Source organism: Lytechinus variegatus, chromosome 12 (assembly GCF_018143015.1).
Source record: "Lytechinus variegatus isolate NC3 chromosome 12, Lvar_3.0, whole genome shotgun sequence".
Lineage (NCBI taxonomy): Eukaryota > Metazoa > Echinodermata > Echinoidea > Temnopleuroida > Toxopneustidae > Lytechinus > Lytechinus variegatus.
This window is the reverse complement of record NC_054751.1, coordinates 9,070,346-9,092,170: the sequence shown is the minus strand read 5'-3', so window position 1 is coordinate 9,092,170 and position 21,825 is coordinate 9,070,346. Positions and strand designations below refer to the sequence as shown.

Sequence of the window (21,825 nt, the reverse complement as noted above, 5' to 3'; positions counted from 1 at the left end):
ACTCACTATTTCTTTCATATTTTATTATATGAAATATGAACTTTTTTTATTTTCTTGTCATTGTCATGTGAAATGATGTTTCATTCCTCCCTGAACACGTGGAATTCCGTTATTTTAGCATTTTGTGCTTCAGGCAAGGAGGTCCTAATCGTCAAATTCGTAAAAATTGAAATTATTGTATAATTCAAACAATAAAAAAAAAAAAAAAATAGTGAGTGAGTGACATCATTTACTCTCTCATTTGGATGTAACTGGCTCGTTCATATAACTATTTTGTTAAAAATAAGCGAAACTTTGAAATGTCATAACTTTCTTATTTTACAGCCAATTTTGATGAAATTTTCACCATTGTGCTTGTCTGATTTTTCTCTATTGATTCAAATCAACATTTTTCTGAGGTGGACTTGACCTTTAAATATTAACTCTTACTGAAATATCTCATATAATCATTATTTCATTTTTAAACAGAATAAAACTTCTAAATAATTGTGTACAAAGATCAGCATTGGAAGTACCACAATAATTGGTCAGTAAAAATAAACTTAATACCTCTCAATCATGTTTCATATTTTAACTTTCTAAAATAGTTTTTTTTATGATTATTCTTTTTTTCTTCACTCCATATTATAAGGATATTTATGATGATAACCACTAAATAACAAGACCTATAAAGTAAGGCTTATCTACAGTACATGCATTTGCAACATATGAAATACTTCACCTTTATAGTCATAGCACTGTGCATCTTTGAGTGACTTGTGAATGAAATAAAAACTGCCTAATGCCTGTTCAGAAAAACAAAAACAAATGGGGAAACAAAACAATGAAAGATTAATGAATATCATTGTCACACTGACATTTCTTGAACATAAAAGGGTTTTTTCACTTTAACCAGGTACATGTAGATATGATAAAATAGGAACCATTATATTAATTTATACATTTTCACCAAAAAATTGTGTGAAAGTCTAATTTTTTTCATCTATTCACAGACAGCAAGTAAACACCTGTTTTATTGTTCAGAAAATCATAAAATGTAAAATTGTGGGAATAAGTCATCAATTTCCCAAATTTCACTTGACACAAATAAATTTAAGAAATTCATGTGAACTTCCCTCTAATAATCCATCCAGTTTTTATGCTTCTCCTTTCATCTGTGTCCTTTTACTTTTGTTCAAAGCATTTTTACAGTAGATTATTTCCAACAAAAGAAATTTGAAAAAAGGAACTCTGAATAGGAAGTACATTTGTGGGAAAGATCACTGTGAGATCCTTTCAAATACTTACAGATAATAAATAAATAAAAGATAAACAGTAAATACACTGCAAATCAATTCTCTTCAGATGCCTTTACCATCAATATATGACAATAAGAAAAACACACCTGGAATTACACGTACAGTATCTCCCAAATAACTTTTTTCAGTCCAAAACAAAAGTAAATTTTGTGTAAAAGGCTTTAATTCTGTGATTCACAAAAACTTAGCATACCGTACTCTACATGTACTTCCTACGGAAATTGTAAATTTTTCCAATCACTTTTTTTTAATAATTTTCATCCACAATAATGGAAAGATTTACCACATGTATTTTAAATGGCACAGTACTTATTTCTATGGCGTGTTGTTTTATTTCTTAGATAGCAATTACAAAACAACTGAAGTAATACCGCACAGTATGTCAAAATTCTTACAAATTGTCATAAGAGCATATTTTAGGAAGTTGGAAGGTTTTTCTGGAAGTTAAAGTATCTGATTTGAATGATTTTTTCTCCCTATTCCATACAGTACAATATATCAAAGGAATCAAGTGAGAACTTAAGAAATTTTGTCAAATTATTTCAAAAGCTATATATAGATGTAAATAGGCTAAGCTTTAATGACTAAAAAAATATTGTTTTGCCCATTGGCTTCATGACACATACATTGTACACTTGAAGGTCATGTATGTACATTCACACATATTTTGTAAATGTTTTGTATCACAACCTTTGCAGGGGCTGCGGAAATGGGGGGCTGGGTGGGCTTCAGCCCCCACTTTTCGTCAAAAACAGTGTACAAAAACAAAATAAATGACCATCTGATTGTGATTTTTTGCATGGTCAGTCCCCCCCCCCCACTTTCATACCGTTCCATGGTCCCTGCTATATGTTACATTGTAAAAATGGAATTTCAAGTAATTACCATTTCACACAAAGCTTATTTTGGGGGGTTACTTTCATTGACAATTGATAAAATGATCTGTTTCATCAATTCCATTACTGCAGAATTCAAGGGCGCCGGAAGCGGGGGGGCAGGGGGGGCACTTGCCCCCCCAACAAAAATTTTGGGGGGGCAAAACGAGATTTTGCCCCCCCAATGTGCCCCCCTTAAAGTAAAAAAAATCATATTATTTAAGGACAAAAGTAAACGATGAAGGCACTTTCCTGCCTAAGAATTGTCATTTCCATTGTCAAAAATGAAAAATTTCGCCCCTGACCGGGCAATTACACATCATAGTATAAGCCTTATGTCTTTTGTTACATATATGAATAATTGTAAAAGAATTTTAAAAGGCAATTACATTTATCTATTAGTTATTTCCCTTTAAGGATAGCCAAGAATTGTAAAGAACATTCCAGGATGTCTTTTTATTATGCAGGCCTTGCCTATTTAAAGGCCAAGGAGTTTTATTGTTGAATAAGGAAAAGCCAAACAATAGAATTGTATTGGTAGTGGAAATGAATAGGCTTAGGTATTTTGTTTACACTGTTGATTTCAATGAGGTCATTCAAGAGTGTTCTGGATTTTGACTGCTCCTGAAAGGAGAAAGTTCTTTGGAAGACAATTCTAGAAGCTTGTAGATTAGTCGAAATTTGAGAATGATCTAGAACACTTGTAATTAGTATAAAGCTGCAGATTTTTCAAGATGATCATCACATCATATTAGATCACACCATCACATCATATGAGAGCAGGAGATCACATCACATCATATTAGATCACTTGATCATCACATCATATGAGATCACTTCACCAGATCAGATCAGAGCAGTTTATGCATCAATGAACTGTTTGCAGTTATTTTGAGAGAGAAATTATCAGTTCTCATCAACATCATCAACCTGTTCAATGAACACGTTTCAACCCATGGATTGCTGAAATTGACTGTTAATCATCATCAACATCGTCTTCACGGACATTTCAACTCGTTACAGTGACTGTTATTATTCATCGGACTTCAACATCAGTTTCATCATCACCATCATTGTGAATTTTCGCCAGTCAACTGGGATTTTATCATTTGGATTATTACTTGGATATAGTATCATTACTTCGGGATTTTACATCGGACACTTCAAGAGATTTATGTAAGATCATTATTTGTTTTATTTATGTATAATTATTTCCTGTAATAAAAAAAAAGGGAAAATTTTAACTTTATATTTTAAAATCTTGTTTGTTATTTGTTGCAGTATCGTAACACTTTTGACGAATATGTCCCTCTGTGAAACATACCTTTGATAAGCGCCTTTTCCATCTTATTATAGTGTGATAACGTGTAACCTTTTAATGAATACATTTCAGACTAAAACCGAATGGCAAATTGAAAGTGGTTCACCAATGCTGTGTCGGCTAACAAACGCGCGGTCGCCCAGAAACGCTCAGACCGGGGTGGTGTTTCATCAATATTTTCGTCTGACAAATTGTCAGACTTTCGTCTCCTATATTCTGATTGGTTGAGAAGCATTGTTACCATAGCAACTGTCGGATAAAACAGGACTTGGCGGATAAAACGTCCGACAAGTCCTTTCATGAAATGCTCCCCGGACCCGATATCACTAACGCGCGTGAACGCTATAGTTACTCGAGCAACATATATATGGAATCGGAAAATAGCTGTAAAACCGAAAAGTTTAAAGAGTTATATGAGGCTTGAGTAGTTGCTTATTGGATAAATGAGAAGATGCTAGCTTGAGTCGGCGAATGGAGTACTCATCTATCAACTAATCAAGCCTCTTCAAGTCTTCGACCTTTTCTGGTTTACTGTCTTTATCAGGACTACGCTCATTTGAACAAAAAATTACTCGACTATCAACTGTCCACTTCCTCCTATCAATTTCACTTCTTCCTCTATCCACTTTTTCGAAAACTCCACTTGGTGTTCCGACAACCATATTCGCTATTGGAATGTAATTGTTTTCTTCTAAATAATGTACATTATTAACTGCCGTAGTTTGTTAATTCATGATTATTTACTAATGAATATTTCCTGGAATTTGATATTCATCATTTCCTAGTTATGGTCACATTTTCCTCAGAAAATATGTAAAGAAAAAAGATTTTGAAGGGGTCATCCAAAAGTGCTTCCCAGCCATACAAAACATGCCAAAGGAAACACATAAATCGAGTAATGTTATAAATTTTCAGAAAAGTTTAAAATTGTTAGACAATAATTAAGCAGGTCATATTTATTTTTTCCTCCAGTTACGTTTTGCCTATGCATGGATAATCAGGGACTGACTATCTCCAATGCTCAGTTCAGAAATGATTTGCATAAAGTGGGGATATAAGTGCTTATCGACGTCTGCCTTGTCAGAACAGTATGACATTTTGAATTTGAAAAGACATTCATTAGAATGTATGTTGTTTCTGTTGTTACGCTTCTTCTGCTTAATACACTCCTTGAAACTTATGATAATTGTGCTCTCTCGCGTCGTCCGTGTATGTAAATGTTCATAAATAATATTTCTGAAAGGATAATGCTGAAAAATTTCTGGTATTTTGAGTCAATATTAGCGTATTACGTAATTTAATTGATCAGACACAAAAACCACATTTTGCGCGTAGATTTTATAGGTTCTCATAAACTCTGAGTATAGTCTTTCGTAGTGAATTCTATGTTTAATTCTCAAGAAATTTATTTTTGAATTCTCTTAGAAACGCAACTTTTATACTCTATTTTTACACAAAGTCCTTACAACCCCCTCTCCCGCACGATCGCTTCGGTATCTCACGCTGTCAAATATATTGTGCCCCCTTCGGGATTTTGCCCCCCCAAAACTGAAAGTGTTCCGGCGCGCCTGGCAGAATTGGCTTTGGCACCTAAATTTCATAAAAATAATGTCTGAAAAAATTGGGCAGATTTTTCCATCATCTAACACCATGATGCTCTGAATAATTTAAAGGGGTGGTTCGGGCTGAAAGTATATATAGCTTAATAGAGTAGAATTCACTGGGCAAAATGCCGAAAATTTCATCAAAATCGGATAACAAATAACAAAGTTATTGAATTTTAAAGTTTAGCAATATTTTGTGAAAACAGTCACCATGAATATTCATTAGGTGGGCTGATGATGTCATATCTCCACTTGTTCTTTTGTACTTTATTATATGAAATTAGGTTTATTCAATTTTTTTCCTCCAAGAACTAGATAAATTGGATTGACAACTGATTCAGTGCATTACATATTTATTGCTGCAACTTATTTAATTATAAAGAGACATATTATTCACACAAGTATGACATAATGAAAAAAATATGATTTTATGTAATAACATAAGAAAACGGAAAGTGGAGATGTGACATCATCAGCCCACCTAATGTATATTCATGACGACCATTAACACAAAATATTGACAAACTTTAAACTTCAATAACTTTATCATTTGTTATCCGATTTCGATGAAATTTTCGGCATTTTTCTCAGAGAATTCTACTCTATTTATTAAGCAATAAATACTTTCAGCCCGGACCACCCCTTAACTTTTCTTTAAAATTTCTATCCAATATTAACTACATCTACTACTGCATTTGAGAACAAAGTTATAGCCGTCGGTGATCTGAGCCAAACAATTTCCAATGCATCTGTTTGTGAAGTTTGATTGGACTTGTGTCAACAGAAATACCGTGACATATATACAAACTGGGATAATGTACATATATCACACTAATTTAAATCATTGCTTGTTGTTTATTTACAGATCTGTGACATTTTTGTGATTGTTGCAATGAAGTGGAAATAAACAACCTTAATGACACAAGACCACATTCCACATTACCCGTCAATACAAAAATGACATACTTCAGAATGGTGAAGGTACGCTGCATGAAAAGCGAGTTCATAGTGAATAAAAAATTCTTTGAGTTTTGTTTACCGCACAAAGGAGTGTGGAATGCAATGGACGCACAACGATATGCAGAAAAATAATATCAATCATGTAGAAAGCTTTAACTGTGTAGAATACAGAGTTCATCAACTCTACAGATGAGCAGTCATGCTTCATAATAGATTCTGCACTTGGCAATGTCATGATACCCTCAAGAGAGGAATGGAATATTATGCATCTTGTGACTTGAAACTATAAAGGGGTTGCTTGAAATGTCAGTTCTGATTGAAAGTAGAGATACCAAACTACTACTTAGAATCCCCCCCCCCCCTCCATCTACTGAGATCTCCAATACCCTGTTCACAATGAGTTCCACTGTGTTGGACTTATGTGGGGAAAGGCATGGAAAGGCAGTAAAAGGTGCAGTATTACCAGGTTCCTTGGATAGAACCTTAGCCTTTGGTCCTCTGGTTTCTTGATAATGTAGCAATCAGATACAAATAATCACCCCCAGATCAATATTTTATTTTGCGAAGTTTCAGATCACAGAGAGGGAGTTGCTTTTATTAGACCCTTTCAGATCCCTTCCGTTGCTTCACAAACAGCCAGCACATGTTTTTACACCTGACATCTATTATCAGAGAATAGATTTATATCTTATTTGAACGACAACGCCTCTAATTATTATTCAAAAATTTTCTTATTGAGATGCAGGAAACCACTTCGCAACGTAATCTTCTAGATCAAAGCGATGCTGTTTAAAAACACAAGACCACTCTAACAACATGATCCTAAATCTCTTCACTTTGCGGCACACAGTACATAAACCGGTTTGGGACGACTACATGTATCTTATGAAGCCATTTGGAATTTTGTAGGCTTATATGAAAGGCAAGATGAAATTCAAAGTGACTGTTTTTTGTGTGTGTGAAAGCAAAGTACTTTTGATATCCTAAGAGAGAACACCCCCAAAATATAAGGATTATTCAAAACCCCAAAACCAAGCCTTGGCTGTGGATGCCCTGTCAATTGGCCTCTATGCCCCCTCTCAACAGCTCTGTTATCCTCTCAACAGCTCTGATATATTTCATACCTTTTAAAATTTTCCTCATTAGGGTTGTAGTAAATAAATATGAATAAATTATAGAAAACTGGTCTTGCTCTGAAAATATCTACCTGTACATTTAAGGTCTGGATGTGGATATTTACTGAACTTAGAATCAAAACTGAAACTAAAATTCAGATGTACGCACTGATTGAGAAACCAAACAGACTGAATAACCTGTGATCAGATGTGACTTGGTAAATCACAGGTAAATAGTGTCTATAATTCTTTTTGTGATTGGCTAGATTGGCATCGTTCAACATAATTGAGTTTATGTAGGCCAATAATAAAGAAAATATGCTCCAGTAAAATATAGCTTGGCCCTAAAAATATTGAAATTTAAGGCCTGAAATTAGTTGCACTTTTTCAAATTGCAAGAATTATATAAGTTTTCTCCGAGGAGCGTGGAACACTTGCAATGTAAAAACAGAGTACAAGATTTTTTAACATGTAGCAAGAATAAAAATAAAGTGCACCATTTGCCACAGGAATGCAAGTTTTATAAAGGGTCTTTCACACCATGCTTATGCAATTGCTGATTCATTGAAGAGACAGTCAATGGTCGCCAAGGTAACTTATACGACATAGTAGAATAAATATACTAACTAATCTTGCTTGTTTGTCCTGAATAAATTATACCCCATCAGGACAGCAAATCATAGCGGGTCTAAATTTAGAGGCCTATATGTTGTCTCTCAAAACTGGAGGGATATTGACGTCAATGACAGGGTTACTGCAGCTCCTTTCCTTGTTGTAAAACAAACAATTGCCTGGATGTGTGACGTTCAGGTTAAAGCGTGTGATCCATAGTTCAATGTTATCCAAGGAGAGCCTTCACCAACATTTCAGTCTGTCAATTGCACAACATTTTTATCACTATAAATTACAAGTTGTATTTTTGTATGCTATGTAATCTTGATATTGTTTTGTTTGAATATTAATATAGATGTGGAATGTACTGCACTGGACTGATACACGTAACTGCATATCAGTTTTTTGACCTATATCATACACTGAAATATTAACAAAGCCAGAAGCAGCTAGACATAGCCAAGGACTCAAAATTTGTTTTCATTAGTTTCATTCTTTGTGAGATAATTAATTCCTCATTTTTATATCGGCTCAAAATGCAATCTTTGTACATGTACAATGTAGAGGATGAAAGATAACAACCCATTTTATTTGACAAGGAACTATTTTTACAGTGTAGATCATTTTAAATACATAATGGACTAACATCATCTGGAGGCATTGAGCATGCATCACATCCACTCAACTTCCAGAATTGAGAACACGTTTTGGTAAAACCCCGATTTTCCCATCATCCAAGATTTTAGGCTTTATAGGCCCTAATAATTCAGGTTCATACAAATGTGACATCACCTGGAGTCCACTTCCCCTTGGCTGTACATGTCAAGTGCATCTAAAGGACTTTTATCGGCTGTCTCCGGAGAAGCACTTGACTTGACTACAGTTTACAGTTGAAATAAATGATCAGCAGATATGGACAGCCATTCTTTTCCACTCAATCAATTCTCTGCTCCGCCTTGCAAGTACAACTTCAGAATTATATGTCTCTCGTCTTTAAATTTCCTTACTCTGTTTATGCAGCTTACTGGCCAGTTGACCCATCAAAATAAAGAAGAAACTTTGGCAATGTTTGTGTAGGCTTCCACTACGAAAGAAAATTAAAAGACGTTTGAAAACTCAGTCGTGTTCTATGTCACAGCTCGTTGCATTTGCGATGCTGAAGGGCATTAAATCTGAGCTAATCATGCTTTCAAATGAATTTCTCCTGCCCATCGCTATCTGAAAGACGTTTACCGGTACCTGTAGTTTCATGACCAGGAATGGAGACATTGAACACATCCTTTGTTTCTCGTTACATCCATGTTTTGTAAAATCATGATTCATGCCACTGTTTAAATTTGAAAATGAACACACCCTTCAATCCTTCATGTATTAAAGAGAACTATTCTGGGCCCTGATAACACTCCTCTCAAAGTGATACTAGGGACCAATCCCTTCTTATACCCCTTTCATATACCCAATTATGCGGCTAATAGCAGCATAATTTGGTCGCAAAATTGGAGGAGGACAAGAGTAATTAATCCGCATTATTTTAATGCTGCTATTATCCGCATAATAGCAGCATCGGGACAAGATTTTGAGTTTATGAACACATTTCCAAATAATGCGGATACAGTCCGACCTCTCTTATCCGGCCTCCCCTTATCCGGATCTCTCTATTATCCGGACGCACACTTGCCGAGATTTTTTTTTAATCTAGTACAGGTACGTGAGGAAATGAGATTTCAATCTAAACTCAATCCTATGTAAACCCACTCTCATAACATATATTTCCCAACATAGTTACCCTACACCAAACATATTTTTCATGAAAATATCTCACCCAAATCACCAAAAGAACTTTAGGAATGATAATTTCCAGTAAATCAGGGTGCAGAGCAAACATTTCATCACGTTTCTCTTTTTGCTTCGCGGGAAAAACAACACATGTCTTGCTAGCTAACTTTAGGCCTCAATACGGACAGCGCCATCTATCATGTTTGAGCCTACAGTCAGTGGAACAATGGCTGACATTGCGAAGCTGCGATACCCGCCGCGATGATCTAATTTTAAAACTTGGTTTCATCGAGTCATTCACTTTCTTTCGAAGTATGCTTGGTGTATACCTCAGTCATTTTAGCAGGTAAATTATCCAAGAGTTTTGGCCATCGATCGATTTCATTTCAATAAAAAACACTGCCTATAATTTGCACTGACTCTGCAGTGAATATTGTCTTTACCGTACGCCCACTACAATAGTGCAGTGTAGCTACTGCCAGTGGCCTGGGAGGCAGCCGGCAGCGCAGCTGCGTGTATTTAATATTGGGTCTCCCAGATCCGGATAAATCCCTTATCCGGATTGGTGCTGGTCCCAACGTGTCCGGATAAGAGAGGTCGGACTGTAATTGCCATGGTGCGGTCACAAGGTCACCCTTTTCCAACACAACCGCATCGGAGGGGGCGTGTCCAGTTGTCATGACGATTATCCGCCTTTTTCAGGACGAGCGCTCGTAAAAATAATGCGGCTTATTTTCAGAGTTTGTGAACGCAATTTTTATTGAATTATCCGCATTACTCTTAGGCGGCTAATTGGAGGATGGGTTTATGAAAAGGGTATACGTGAACTGTATTGTTTATAGAGTGCATTCTACATGTATGTAGCTCTTCATTGTGTGAACTGAGAATCTCATACTTTTTTAAATGGAAAGTCAAAGGGTTGAGGAGTAAATGTATTTCGTTGTAGAAAATCCCCATCATTGATGGGCATGTTCCAGAAAAATATGACATGATTTAGACTTAAATATGTTTCTCATCATGCTTTAAGATATCTCTACCATGATTTAATCTCCCAGCAATGTTCCTTCAGCGTATGAGATCATGCTAATAATGCAACATTGAGCAGATGAAACGATCTCAATCGATTGTTTGTATGGAGAGAGTGACATCCGTGACAACTTGAAGTACTTCACGCCAAACAACCTCTCATTTGAATTAAATATCAACTACTTGAATTCAATTTGACAGAATTCAAAGCAAAGAGGCCTAGTCTTGCATTCATGCATTCCGTCTACATATGTAATAACATGTCATTTTGCCCAAAACATTTCGAAAGAATTTATCAAAAATCCCAGGAACAATATCAAACAGTAGACACAAATAATTGGTCAAATTGTGTATTTTTTTTTACATTTTCATGCAATGTACATGTACAAATTTATTTTCAAAAATATAAAAATGGTCTGCGTGCGGTGAGACTGCCCTACTCATTAAGAACACATACAAGAGGTGTATTCTTTCAATTGATTACAATTTCCCCAAGCCGAAACCATCTGTTTCTACTATTTGTTCTACACTATACATGTACATGTAAGTAAATTAACATGGCAATGCGCACAAAAATGACATGTGCATGTATGCAGGCCTACATCCAACATACATACATGGATGTACGCTTGAAAATATTATGTACATGTACATTATCGTATATCAATTTATTACTCAGTATACTGAAGCAGTATTTATGTTTCACTTTTAAATCATTCAATTCCATGCAATCATTTCATTCATACTTCCATTTCCCAATTCATCATATGATTTAAAAGGAGTAAAGAATAAGGTTTTTTATTACAAACACAAAGTATGCTATATAATTGAACATGTTCATATAACCTGCATTAAAAAATATATAAAATTGTTGTATGTGAAAAATGATTTTTAAAATTTGCAATTTTTTTTTCATTTTGCATTGAATTATGAATAGGCCTTCATTTATACTTATGTTATTTCATAAGTGTTAAAGAATGTGCAAATTAATTTATTATTAATATACATGTATGTAGATACTTAAATTTTGAGAGAATTTTAATAAAACTTGAAATTGATATTGAACGCTACAATAATTACAAATTATAAATTCCCCCATGGTGATAATAGCCATTTCAACTATTTATTACTTCCAAGAAATACTACCTACTAATGTGTTATTATGACCCTTTTCCATTATACTACATATACACAGAGAACCTACATGTATAAAGGCAAGAAGGCAAATTCCATTTTTATATATTTTCGGTATGATTCGGTTATAGGATAAAACCAACATCCTTCTATTCATCGATAATCGCGCAGGCACTCTTACATGTATGCTTGGTCTAAGTTTTCTTGAAAATCTGAAAGTCTAATACAACTCAAAAAATTTTGTATTATTTTTCAACAGTTACGATGTTCCTTTATTACAATTAAAACCTGGCTACATGTATACATGTACGTACCCGGGGGGCCACTTACATGACGAGTGGATACCATGCGCGACCAAAAAAACACGTACATGTAAAAAAGATGTCTTTTTCATGATAGGGCACGTTACCTACATAACGTGATAAGGTGTCAAAAACACAAAAATAATGAAAAAAGGTATCTATTTCGCTAGGAAAATTATGTGTTTAGGGTCGAATTTACGGGGATGATAAAACAAAATTATAATGTTTTATAAAGGATGTCCTTTTTGACCCAACACTACGTGTTTAGAGTCCAATTTGCGCGATCTGTAGAAGGTGGGGTCGTACTAAACCAAATAAGGTAAAGCCGACGACCGAAGGACCCGTAACAATAAAACATTCCTGTACTTGGTTAGGGGTTCATTTCAGGGAATATTTGCCAAGAGTATCGTTTTGTTTCCAAATATACTTGTTAAGGGTAGGGTTTCACGCGCCAATACTTGTTAAGGGGTGCATTTTCAGAATATGGAAATTACGTGTTTAGGGTGCTTTTCGAGACTCCATGGTCGCTCATGGTATCCACTCGTCAATGGAAGTGCCCCCCCCCCCCCCCCCCCGGGTACGTACATGTACGTTATAACGTTATATGTACTGGTATGTACTTCCGGCCTTACATAGTATTTTGTAACCTCAATCAGCTCTCTGTTTGTGTGCACTGTAAGCATCAGTATGATTGAAGTTGGCATAAACCACAGAAGATCAAACATAAACTGTTTACAATGTAGTTGTATAGCATCATGATGGCCTCAATACAAAAGGCCTGAATGCATACAGTGCAATTTGCTCACCTACATACATGTAAGTAGGCCTACTGCTTGTACAGGTATGGCCAGTGTGTGTGAAAATGACCGCAATTTTGATAACACGCAATAAAATGCATCCAAATGAAACTTGTGAAAAAGCAAAAGTTTCATGCCAAGAATCCTGGTTTTGAAAATCAACACTAAACCTTATTTGCATTCCTGCAATTTTATTCATGACTGCTTGTTTTAAAAATCATTGTTTAGGTGTTGTTTTTGGGGGGGCCACTACAAGCTTTGGTTGTCATGAAAATTGAACCATATTTATGTCCCTTTGTTATTAAATGACATGCAGTAGTAGTAGTAGTAGTACTATACAAAACAAAATTCGTAAATGTGTATTCACAAAATAAACATTTTGGTGAGTTTTCACTCTGGATAAACAAAGAATAAATGAATAATTGCATGAATGGCTTGATATACTCTTCTGCAATATTTGTTTTACAGACACTATTTTATCTAAATTCTGTTTCATTGAGAAAAAAGAAAAACAGAGAGAGGAAATTTTGAAAATAATTGGAAGAATGGGCTTGCAAGTCAATCACAAACAATTTATTTTCAATGGCATTTTCCATTAATAATGCTTTTAAGAACATTATGAGCACAATGATCAATTTAACAAAGAATTTTTACAGAAAATGATTTTTACAGAAAATGTTATAATTTATGACAATTAAAATATCTTGTTAATTTCAAGAAATGATTTAAATGCAAATGGAATAATAAAAAAAAAACAATTCAGTCATTCTGATGTCTGATGGATGACTGCTAATATGGGAAACTTTATCTAATAACGTTCTTTGTAAACCTCCCACGAGTCTGTCTCTGATTTAAGTGATATGCAATGAAGGTGTCGATGAAACCTCCATAATTCACGAACACTTGTGAGCGGCTCTTGTTGCTGGGCCTATTACTATCTATTTGGATGCAGATGAGAATGACATCTGATATTGCAATGATAATCAAGTGTCAACTACCATCGTATGAAAGACGTCATCACTCAGTGATTTGTATCAGAGGGAAGTGGGGAGATGTATGTTTTATAGTGTGCTTCTGTAACAAATCATACCATAATCGTATGGCACATTTTTTCTTCTTTTTTTTCATTTTATTTTGTTTTGAATTATTTTTCAGAAAAAAATAAGATATTTCACATACGTGCTGTACAGAAACTCCCATTGAAAGATATGTGCATAATGCACAGTTGAGAAAGTATACATTGTTCAAGCAATACCTTTAGTTTAAGAACAATTTAATAAAAATAAAACCTTTTTTTACAGTGAATTTTTTAACTACTTGCCAACATCTATAGTAAATGGAATGAAGTATGAATTGAATACGTAAACCAGGACACAAAAAGAATTAACCGAGGCGATTACGACAAAAACCAAGGTATTTCCTCTTTGATGACCAAATGGTGACCTCAATGCAACTTCATATCCTTCACTGTGTATCTAGAGTGAATTTCCTATCCCTTCCCCTCCCAACCGCGTAGCCAGGATTTCATTTTGCCCCGAAATTATGGTTGTTTAGTAATGAGCTGAAAAGTGGAGAAGTTGACTTTATGGAGGTGACGGCAGAAATTGATAAAAAGACCACCCGCCCAGAGCCGACCCGACCAGAAGTTGCGCGATCAATTAAAAAAAAATATTACTTCATATACTTCGGCCTAACCTTACCCTAATTCCATGCCGCAAGGCATACATTTGAACTTTAACTGTCAAGAAACACATACAGCTGAGATGGAAAAACAGGGTTTAGAGAAAGGGTGGGGGAAACAATGGAGATCTTCAATATTGTCATTTAACCGCGCTGTGCACGCAGAAGCAAAATTCATATATAAATTTAGAGCAAGAGTGAAGGAGTTTCACTTTTGAGAAGAAAATAAAGAATGAAAAGAACAGGTAGAGAAAAAAAACTACCTTTCTTCCCTTTCCTCCCTTCCCTTTTCCTTTTCTTCTCTCTTTTTTTCTTTTTTGGGACGTTTTTTTGGGGGCGACTGCCTCCACCGCCCCCCCCCCCCCCGGCTACAAGCCTGTCCCCTCCCCCCCCCATCCCAATTTACAGTTTCAATTTCAGTTTGGTTTATTTTTTCACATCTTACAAAATATCAAATACAATGTTAAATCCATTGAAAGACAGTAAATCATTGATAATAAAATAATACAACACATCACCATAATTCATAATAAATAAGACAAATGTAATACAATTGAACGTTTGGATTGGAGACAGATATATCAATAAAATGAGAATATGAAGGGCAAACTATTTAAAAAGCAGAGCTTGTAATTTATAGTTTCCCAATTAATAAAATTATAATTGTCAACTTGTTTTAATCTCAACATGTTACAAGGAAAGAAAGAGAAAAAGAGAAATATATATATATTTAAAAAAAAAGAGAAAGGAGACAAGAAGAAAAAAAAACAAAGGGAGGTGGACTGGCAATAGTTAAGAGGAACACTAGGGAGCATCCTTGCAAATTTCAATGATAATTACAAGGATTGTTTTTAATAATGTGCAGCATTTTTTCATTAATTTCTTTGAACTTTTTTTAAAATATCAAGTCAGGGGGGTATATATACCGGGTTGGGGGGGGGGGTACTTGATATAAATGTATGATACATGTACGTATGTTGAGACCCCCATTTCCAGCCTAATTTTCCATTCCAGACTCCAGAGCATCACCAATTCAGTATAAAGCCATAGAAATTCCCATTTTTCCCATTCTGGAGACCCTCAAATTTGTGATTTCTTGCTCCAGATAGCGCCTGTTGTGATCTCCTCAGCCGGTCAGAGCGGTAAGCGATCGTTGATCAAAGAGCCGTTCTGGATGAAGACCACCATTATAAGACCAAGATTTAGTTCCAGAGCCCCCTATTTTCGAGTTGGCGCGGTACATAGGTATCATTTTATAAATTAAGTACCCCCCCCTCCTGGTACATGTAGACCTATTTTGTTTATATGCACTTGATGCATCTTGACTTCATAAATAATTTTAATTATCAATATCATGTTTTTATGCTCACAATATTCTTTTGTGTCTTCCAAAATGTATCAATTTCAAGAAATAGAACTTTAGATGAATTGGAAAATTTACATGTAAACAGGCCTATATACCGTATTCACAGATTCCCTAAGATACATAACTACTACCTGAATTGACTGAATATTCAGATAATGCTCTACTACACAATCACATATACCATGATTTGAACTTTGGAGAAAAAAATTAGGACTGAAAAGTACAGATCAAGAGCAGAGAAGCAAAAAAATGTAAGGCATTTATGATATAGGTTTATCAATATCAACCATGTCTTGCATATAGCGTCTGCATATATATATATATATATATTAATAGATGTCTGTCCCTTTGAATTCCAGTCTTCCCCTGGGTCGTCGCCATGGCAACATTTACGTCAAACGATTCTTTTCCGGAGCAAATTTCAATGATAATTACAAGGATTGTTTTTAATAATGTGCAGCATTTTTTCATTAATTTCTTAGAACTTTTTTTAAAATATCAAGTCAGGGGGTATATATACCGGGTTGGGGTGGGGGGTACTTGATATAAATGTATGATACATGTACGTATGTTGAGACCCCCATTTCCAGCCTAATTTTCCATTCCAGACTCCAGAGCATCACCAATTCAGTATAAAGCCATAGAAATTCCCATTTTTCCCATTCTGGAGACCCTCAAATTTGTGATTTCTTGCTCCAGATAGCGCCTGTTGTGATCTCCTCAGCCGGTCAGAGTGGCAAGCGATCGTTGATCAAAGAGCCATTCTGGATGAAGACCACCGTTATAAGACCAAGATTTTTTGTAGTTCCAGAGCCCTCTATTTTCGAGTTGGCGCGGTACATAGGTATCATTTTATAAATTAAGTACCCCCCCCTCCTGGTACATGTAGACCTATTTCGTTTATATGCACTTGATGCATCTTGACTTCATAAATAATTTTAATTATCAATATCATGTTTTTATGCTCACAATATTCTTTTGTGTCTTCCAAAATGTATCAATTTCAAGAAATAGAACTTTAGATGAATTGGAAAATTTACATGTAAACAGGCCTATATACCGTATTCACAGATTCCCTAAGATACATAACTACTACCTGAATTGACTGAATATTCAGATAATGCTCTACTACACAATCACATATACCATGATTTGAACTTTGGAGAAAAAAAATTAGGACTGAAAAGTACAGATCAAGAGCAGAGAAGCAAAAAAATGTAAGGCATTTATGATATAGGTTTATCAATATCAACCATGTCTTGCATATAGCGTCTGCATATATATATATATATATTAATAGATGTCTGTCCCTTTGAATTCCAGTCTTCCCCTGGGTCGTCGCCATGGCAACATTTACGTCAAACGATTCTTTTCCGGAGCCAGAGCTTTCCAGCTCATGTATACAAGAAGGTGTTATTAATGGGGAGAGTCCTGCCAATATACAGAGCCCTGGTCATATGGTACAATTCGTTTCTCTTCCTCTCTCCTTTTCTCTCACCCCCTCTTCCCTCTCTCTTTCTCCCTCTCTCTCTCTGTCTGTACCTCTTTTTTTCCAACCTCTCTCTAAAAAAATTGAACTCAGTACCCCTGTACCAAATCCAGCCTTCCTCCTCCCCCGCCCCCTCTTTCTCACTCTTTTTTTCACTAACTTTTAAAGTCTTGCTTTCCTGTCTTTTTTTTTTACTCACTCCTGTCTTATTAACTTTTTTGTTTCTTTCCCTCTCATCTTCTTCTCTCTGCCACAGGTCTCTGTCCTGTATTCAGACATTAGATACCCTACAAACATGGATGTGGAGAATTTACATGTGTGGAAGAACCAAAATTTTGATCTGGACAGATAGTGTAGGCTTAAGTATTGATACAGCACTATTTTCTTCTTTATAAACTAACTTTGGGAAAAACTTCAAACGCTTTTTGTCAATATATAAAATCAAGACTTCTAAAAATTTGAATGATTGAGCACACAACATGTTTTCAGCAAAAAGCATAAATCATAACAATTATTCTGAGCATAATTTTGATATTCTGTGTAAGTGAGCTAACCCACACCTTGGTAACTGTGAATAACTTAACTTGCATTGGATATATTATCCCAGGCAAAATTTTTATCAACAGCTAAGAAATGGGTATACACTATTCATATAAACCTGTGTGTCTATCATAGTCTAGTTTTACACCAATCCCTGTATAATTCATTGGATGATTTCAAGTCCGGTGTTGGCCTTGGTGTTGAAATTTTGATTGCTTCCCCTTGCTCCAAAACTTACTCAGAGTTTGTAAAACTGATCCAGATCATATTACTGACATCTCAACAACTAGTGAGTGACTTTTCAGGACCATCTTCATTCTATGTTTGGTGTTATAATCGTGAAAAATTGACCTACATGTAACACCAACACCAAAAGGTCAACACCGAACTTGAAATCACCCATTGTTCACAGACAGGCACAATCTGGCGCAAAAAAAAAATCTCCAGCATTATGCTTCCTCTTCTTTACAATTAAAATAAATATCTTCTCAAGTTTCAAAACTAACATATGAAAGCTACATGTAAACAAACAGCAAAAGTATACATTTCCTGCCTAAGTGCTCCTGTTTCTTTCCTGATATATCAAGCCTTGTTTCACTTGCAGATAGGCATACCGTGTACTGCTCAAAGGTATTTCTGAGATATCTATTTCTACTTAATGTATTAGCCTAAAATTTCATGTATGATGGGGAAAAAAAATTTTGGCCTCTTGAATGAGTCTTTTAAAATATTCCTTAAAAATTTTTGGTAAAATTACATTAGTTGTCCATGTTCATGAAATGATAGTTTGTCCATACATATACATGTATCGGGTATGTAAAATGACAAAAAATTACAAACTGTGTGTTTTGTAAAAGTAGATATATAGCTTTTCATACTTATACCCCTTTCATAAACCCAATTATGCGACTAATAGCAGCATAATTTGGTCGTAAAATCGGAGGAGGACCAGAGTTATCCGCATTATTTTGATGCTGCAATTATCCCCATAATAGCAGCATCGGGACCAGATTTTGACTTTATGAACGCATTTCGAAAGTAATGCGGATAATTGCCATGGTGCGGTCACAAGGTCACCCTTTTCCAACACAACCGCATCGGAGGGGGTGTGTGCGGTTGCCATGACGATCATCCGCCTTTTTCAGGACGGGCGCTCGTAAAAATAGTGTGGATTATTTTCGGAGTTTGTCAACGCAATTTTTATTGAATTATCCGCATTACTCTTAGGCAGCTAATTTGAGGATAGGTTTATGTGTATATGTCTTTTTCCTCGTTATCTACCCAAAACAAGGAAATATAAAGTTCTAGATTTATGATTTTTTTATAAGATGAGTAAACAAACAAACCATTTCGAAAGCAATGTCACCTTTATAACCTGAATGAAATTTTATCCTATTCTTCCATTTAAAATTCTTATCCACTGAACCACAACTACTAGTAGACTACCCATTGTCCAAATGTCACTCAGATACCCCTTTCATAAACCTATCCTCCAATTAGCCTCTGTGGGGACCTGAAAAATTAGCAAGTCTTGACAAATCACTTTTCAAATTGACCAATGAATTGTCCCCTTTAAGATAAATGTAGTACAGTGTGGAACATGATATTTCAAACACAAATTCTATCATTTTCAAATTTCTTGATTTCAACTAATTCATTTTGGATCATTTGTTTTGATTCAATCATTTCATAGATTATCAACTTCCATTCACAAACATTTGCATGCACCTAAAGCATCCAAAATAGAGAATTTGATACTGTTAAGTGTCATTCATTCCTAAACTTGAATTCATGATCATAGACCTAGGAAAATAAATGAGGTGATGCTTGATTATCCTCAAAGCAGTGACATTTCCCAGGTAAAAAAAAAAGTGAGTCTGATTGAAAAGACTGTTTGATTGAAGCATTCATCCTAACGAGCTTTCTACAGAAGAGCTTCCTTGTGTTCAGTAGGCGTTAAAAACCAGTTCCTCCGGTGTGGTTTACCATGACATCCCTCTATCATGGTGTTGCTTTTTTTGAAGAGAATTCCTCTTCTAAAATGACACGCATGCATGATTATCATCAAAGGGGGAGGGGTGGGGTTTGTGGTTTGTTGTGCTTGGGGATAGAATTCAGAGTGAGGTCTATATTTATGTCAGGTCTTTTTTCCTCTTCCTACTTAATTTTGAAAATATGAATTCCCTTTTCAAAACAAGATTTATTGTACTGTAATACCAGGGGTTGTTTCCTAGAGCTGTCTGTATTACATGTAGTTGACAGGTGACCCTTTTATTGTGCTAAAATAGTCATACATGTACATGTGTAGCTGTAGCAAAGGTTTCAGCCATGTAAAAATCATGTATAAAATCGAGTACAACTTTAATTCAAAGAGCAATAAGAAACGTGACCTATAAACAAACTAGAGGTTCACATTTGAATAGTTGCTGCTTATATTGGAAGAGGTTCTCTCTCAGCAAGAGTTTGCCCCATCTAAAGAATTTACCTTGATCAGCCGTAAATCTTTGAGAGTCGAGAAACTCCATCCTTAGCACCCTGAGTGGGGATATTTTCGCTTTCTAAGCATGGAATATAAATAAACCTTGCAACGTGAAGCATGCACACTATGGGTTCCATGTTTGACTAGCAGATATGACAGCTCATTATCATAAATGAATTATCCCAAGCAAACGCCAGAATATCTCCACATATGAATTTTATGCAAGATCCTGAGTTAACACAGGGGTTGTTATCTGAAGACAAATCATGATATTGGGCCATTCTTGGTCATGTGTGTGACCATGAGAAATCTTGACTTTAAACAGTTATAACTCTCGAAAGTTTATAGATTTAGTAATTCAATGTTTATCTGACAGCAACATGTTTGGTCAACTATCATTTGGAAATATTTCATACTGAAAACAGTATGTATGTTCAAGGTCAGAGGTCAAAAGAAGTGGATCATGTGTGTGGCTTCATACTTGTGATTGTCCGGGTGGGTGTTTCATAAAGCTGTTCGTAAGATACGAATGACTTTACGCACGACTGGTGATCCTTTTTTGTGCTATGTGATATCCCTATGTAATTGAGTTATGACCTAAGTACATGTTCCAGGCGTGCGTAAAGTTTGCGTAACTTTACAAAAAGCTTTATGAAACGCCTACCAGATAATACAACAGTTGTGCACACAAGGTATTCAATAATAATAATATGTCCATTTATATAGCGCAGTTACTATGTGCATATACTCAACTGCGCTTTGATACTTGGTATCATATTATCAATCCACGTTGTAGCTGAGCCGCCATATTAACAGGCGCTAAAGCGTTCAAGGAATAAATCCTACCAGGTACCCATTCATCTCACATGGGTCAAGTGAGGAAATTACGCCATGGCTGGATTCGAACCCAGGACCCTCTGTTTCAAAGTCCGGAGACTAATCTACTGGGCCAAAACACTACATTTCTGAGTTCTATGATGTTGTATTCTGTACTATTGTTTGTGTTTGATATGGTTTGAAATAAATACTATACCAAGGCTCGACATTAGCGGTGGCCCGGTGGCCCGGGGCCACCAAAAAATCATCTCGGGCAACCATTATTGAAAAAATGTTAAGTTTTGGTGGCCCGAATCGGGCAACCAATAATTTTCAAAGTAGCGCAATTTTTCTCCCGATTTTGCATGCATTTATCAACTTTCTACAGTTCAAATTGCAAGAAAATTCGTCATGCGCCTTTTTTGTTAATCTACACACAAATACACACACACAAAGATTGCATAGTCATGACAGTATGTAGGCCTACAGCTAGCATACAGCAACTATTATTCAGCCGGCTGTGCCGGCTGTCTGGGTGAGCTTTGCATGCATGAAACCACTGCAGCTAGCCGTGCGCTTGCAGACTATTCAGACTCAGGGAGCTGCGATACGAAATGTTACTGCTAAGAAATCTT

General features: G+C 35.6%; 1 protein-coding gene across 6 annotated transcripts in view; it reads right to left on the bottom strand.

Moving 5' to 3' along the window:
* Positions 1-21,825, bottom strand: part of LOC121424694 (inositol polyphosphate-5-phosphatase A-like) — a 74,684-nt gene that overhangs the window by 33,179 nt on the left and 19,680 nt on the right. For all 6 annotated transcript variants that reach the window (XR_005971414.1, XR_005971416.1, XR_005971415.1 and 3 more), the window contains exon 6: positions 722-785. Coding sequence is in view for 2 of the 6 variants with exons in the window: in XM_041620440.1 (XP_041476374.1) it covers positions 722-785 (64 nt within the window). In the remaining 4 variants the exon portion in view is untranslated. The remainder of the gene's footprint in view (positions 1-721; positions 786-21,825) is intronic.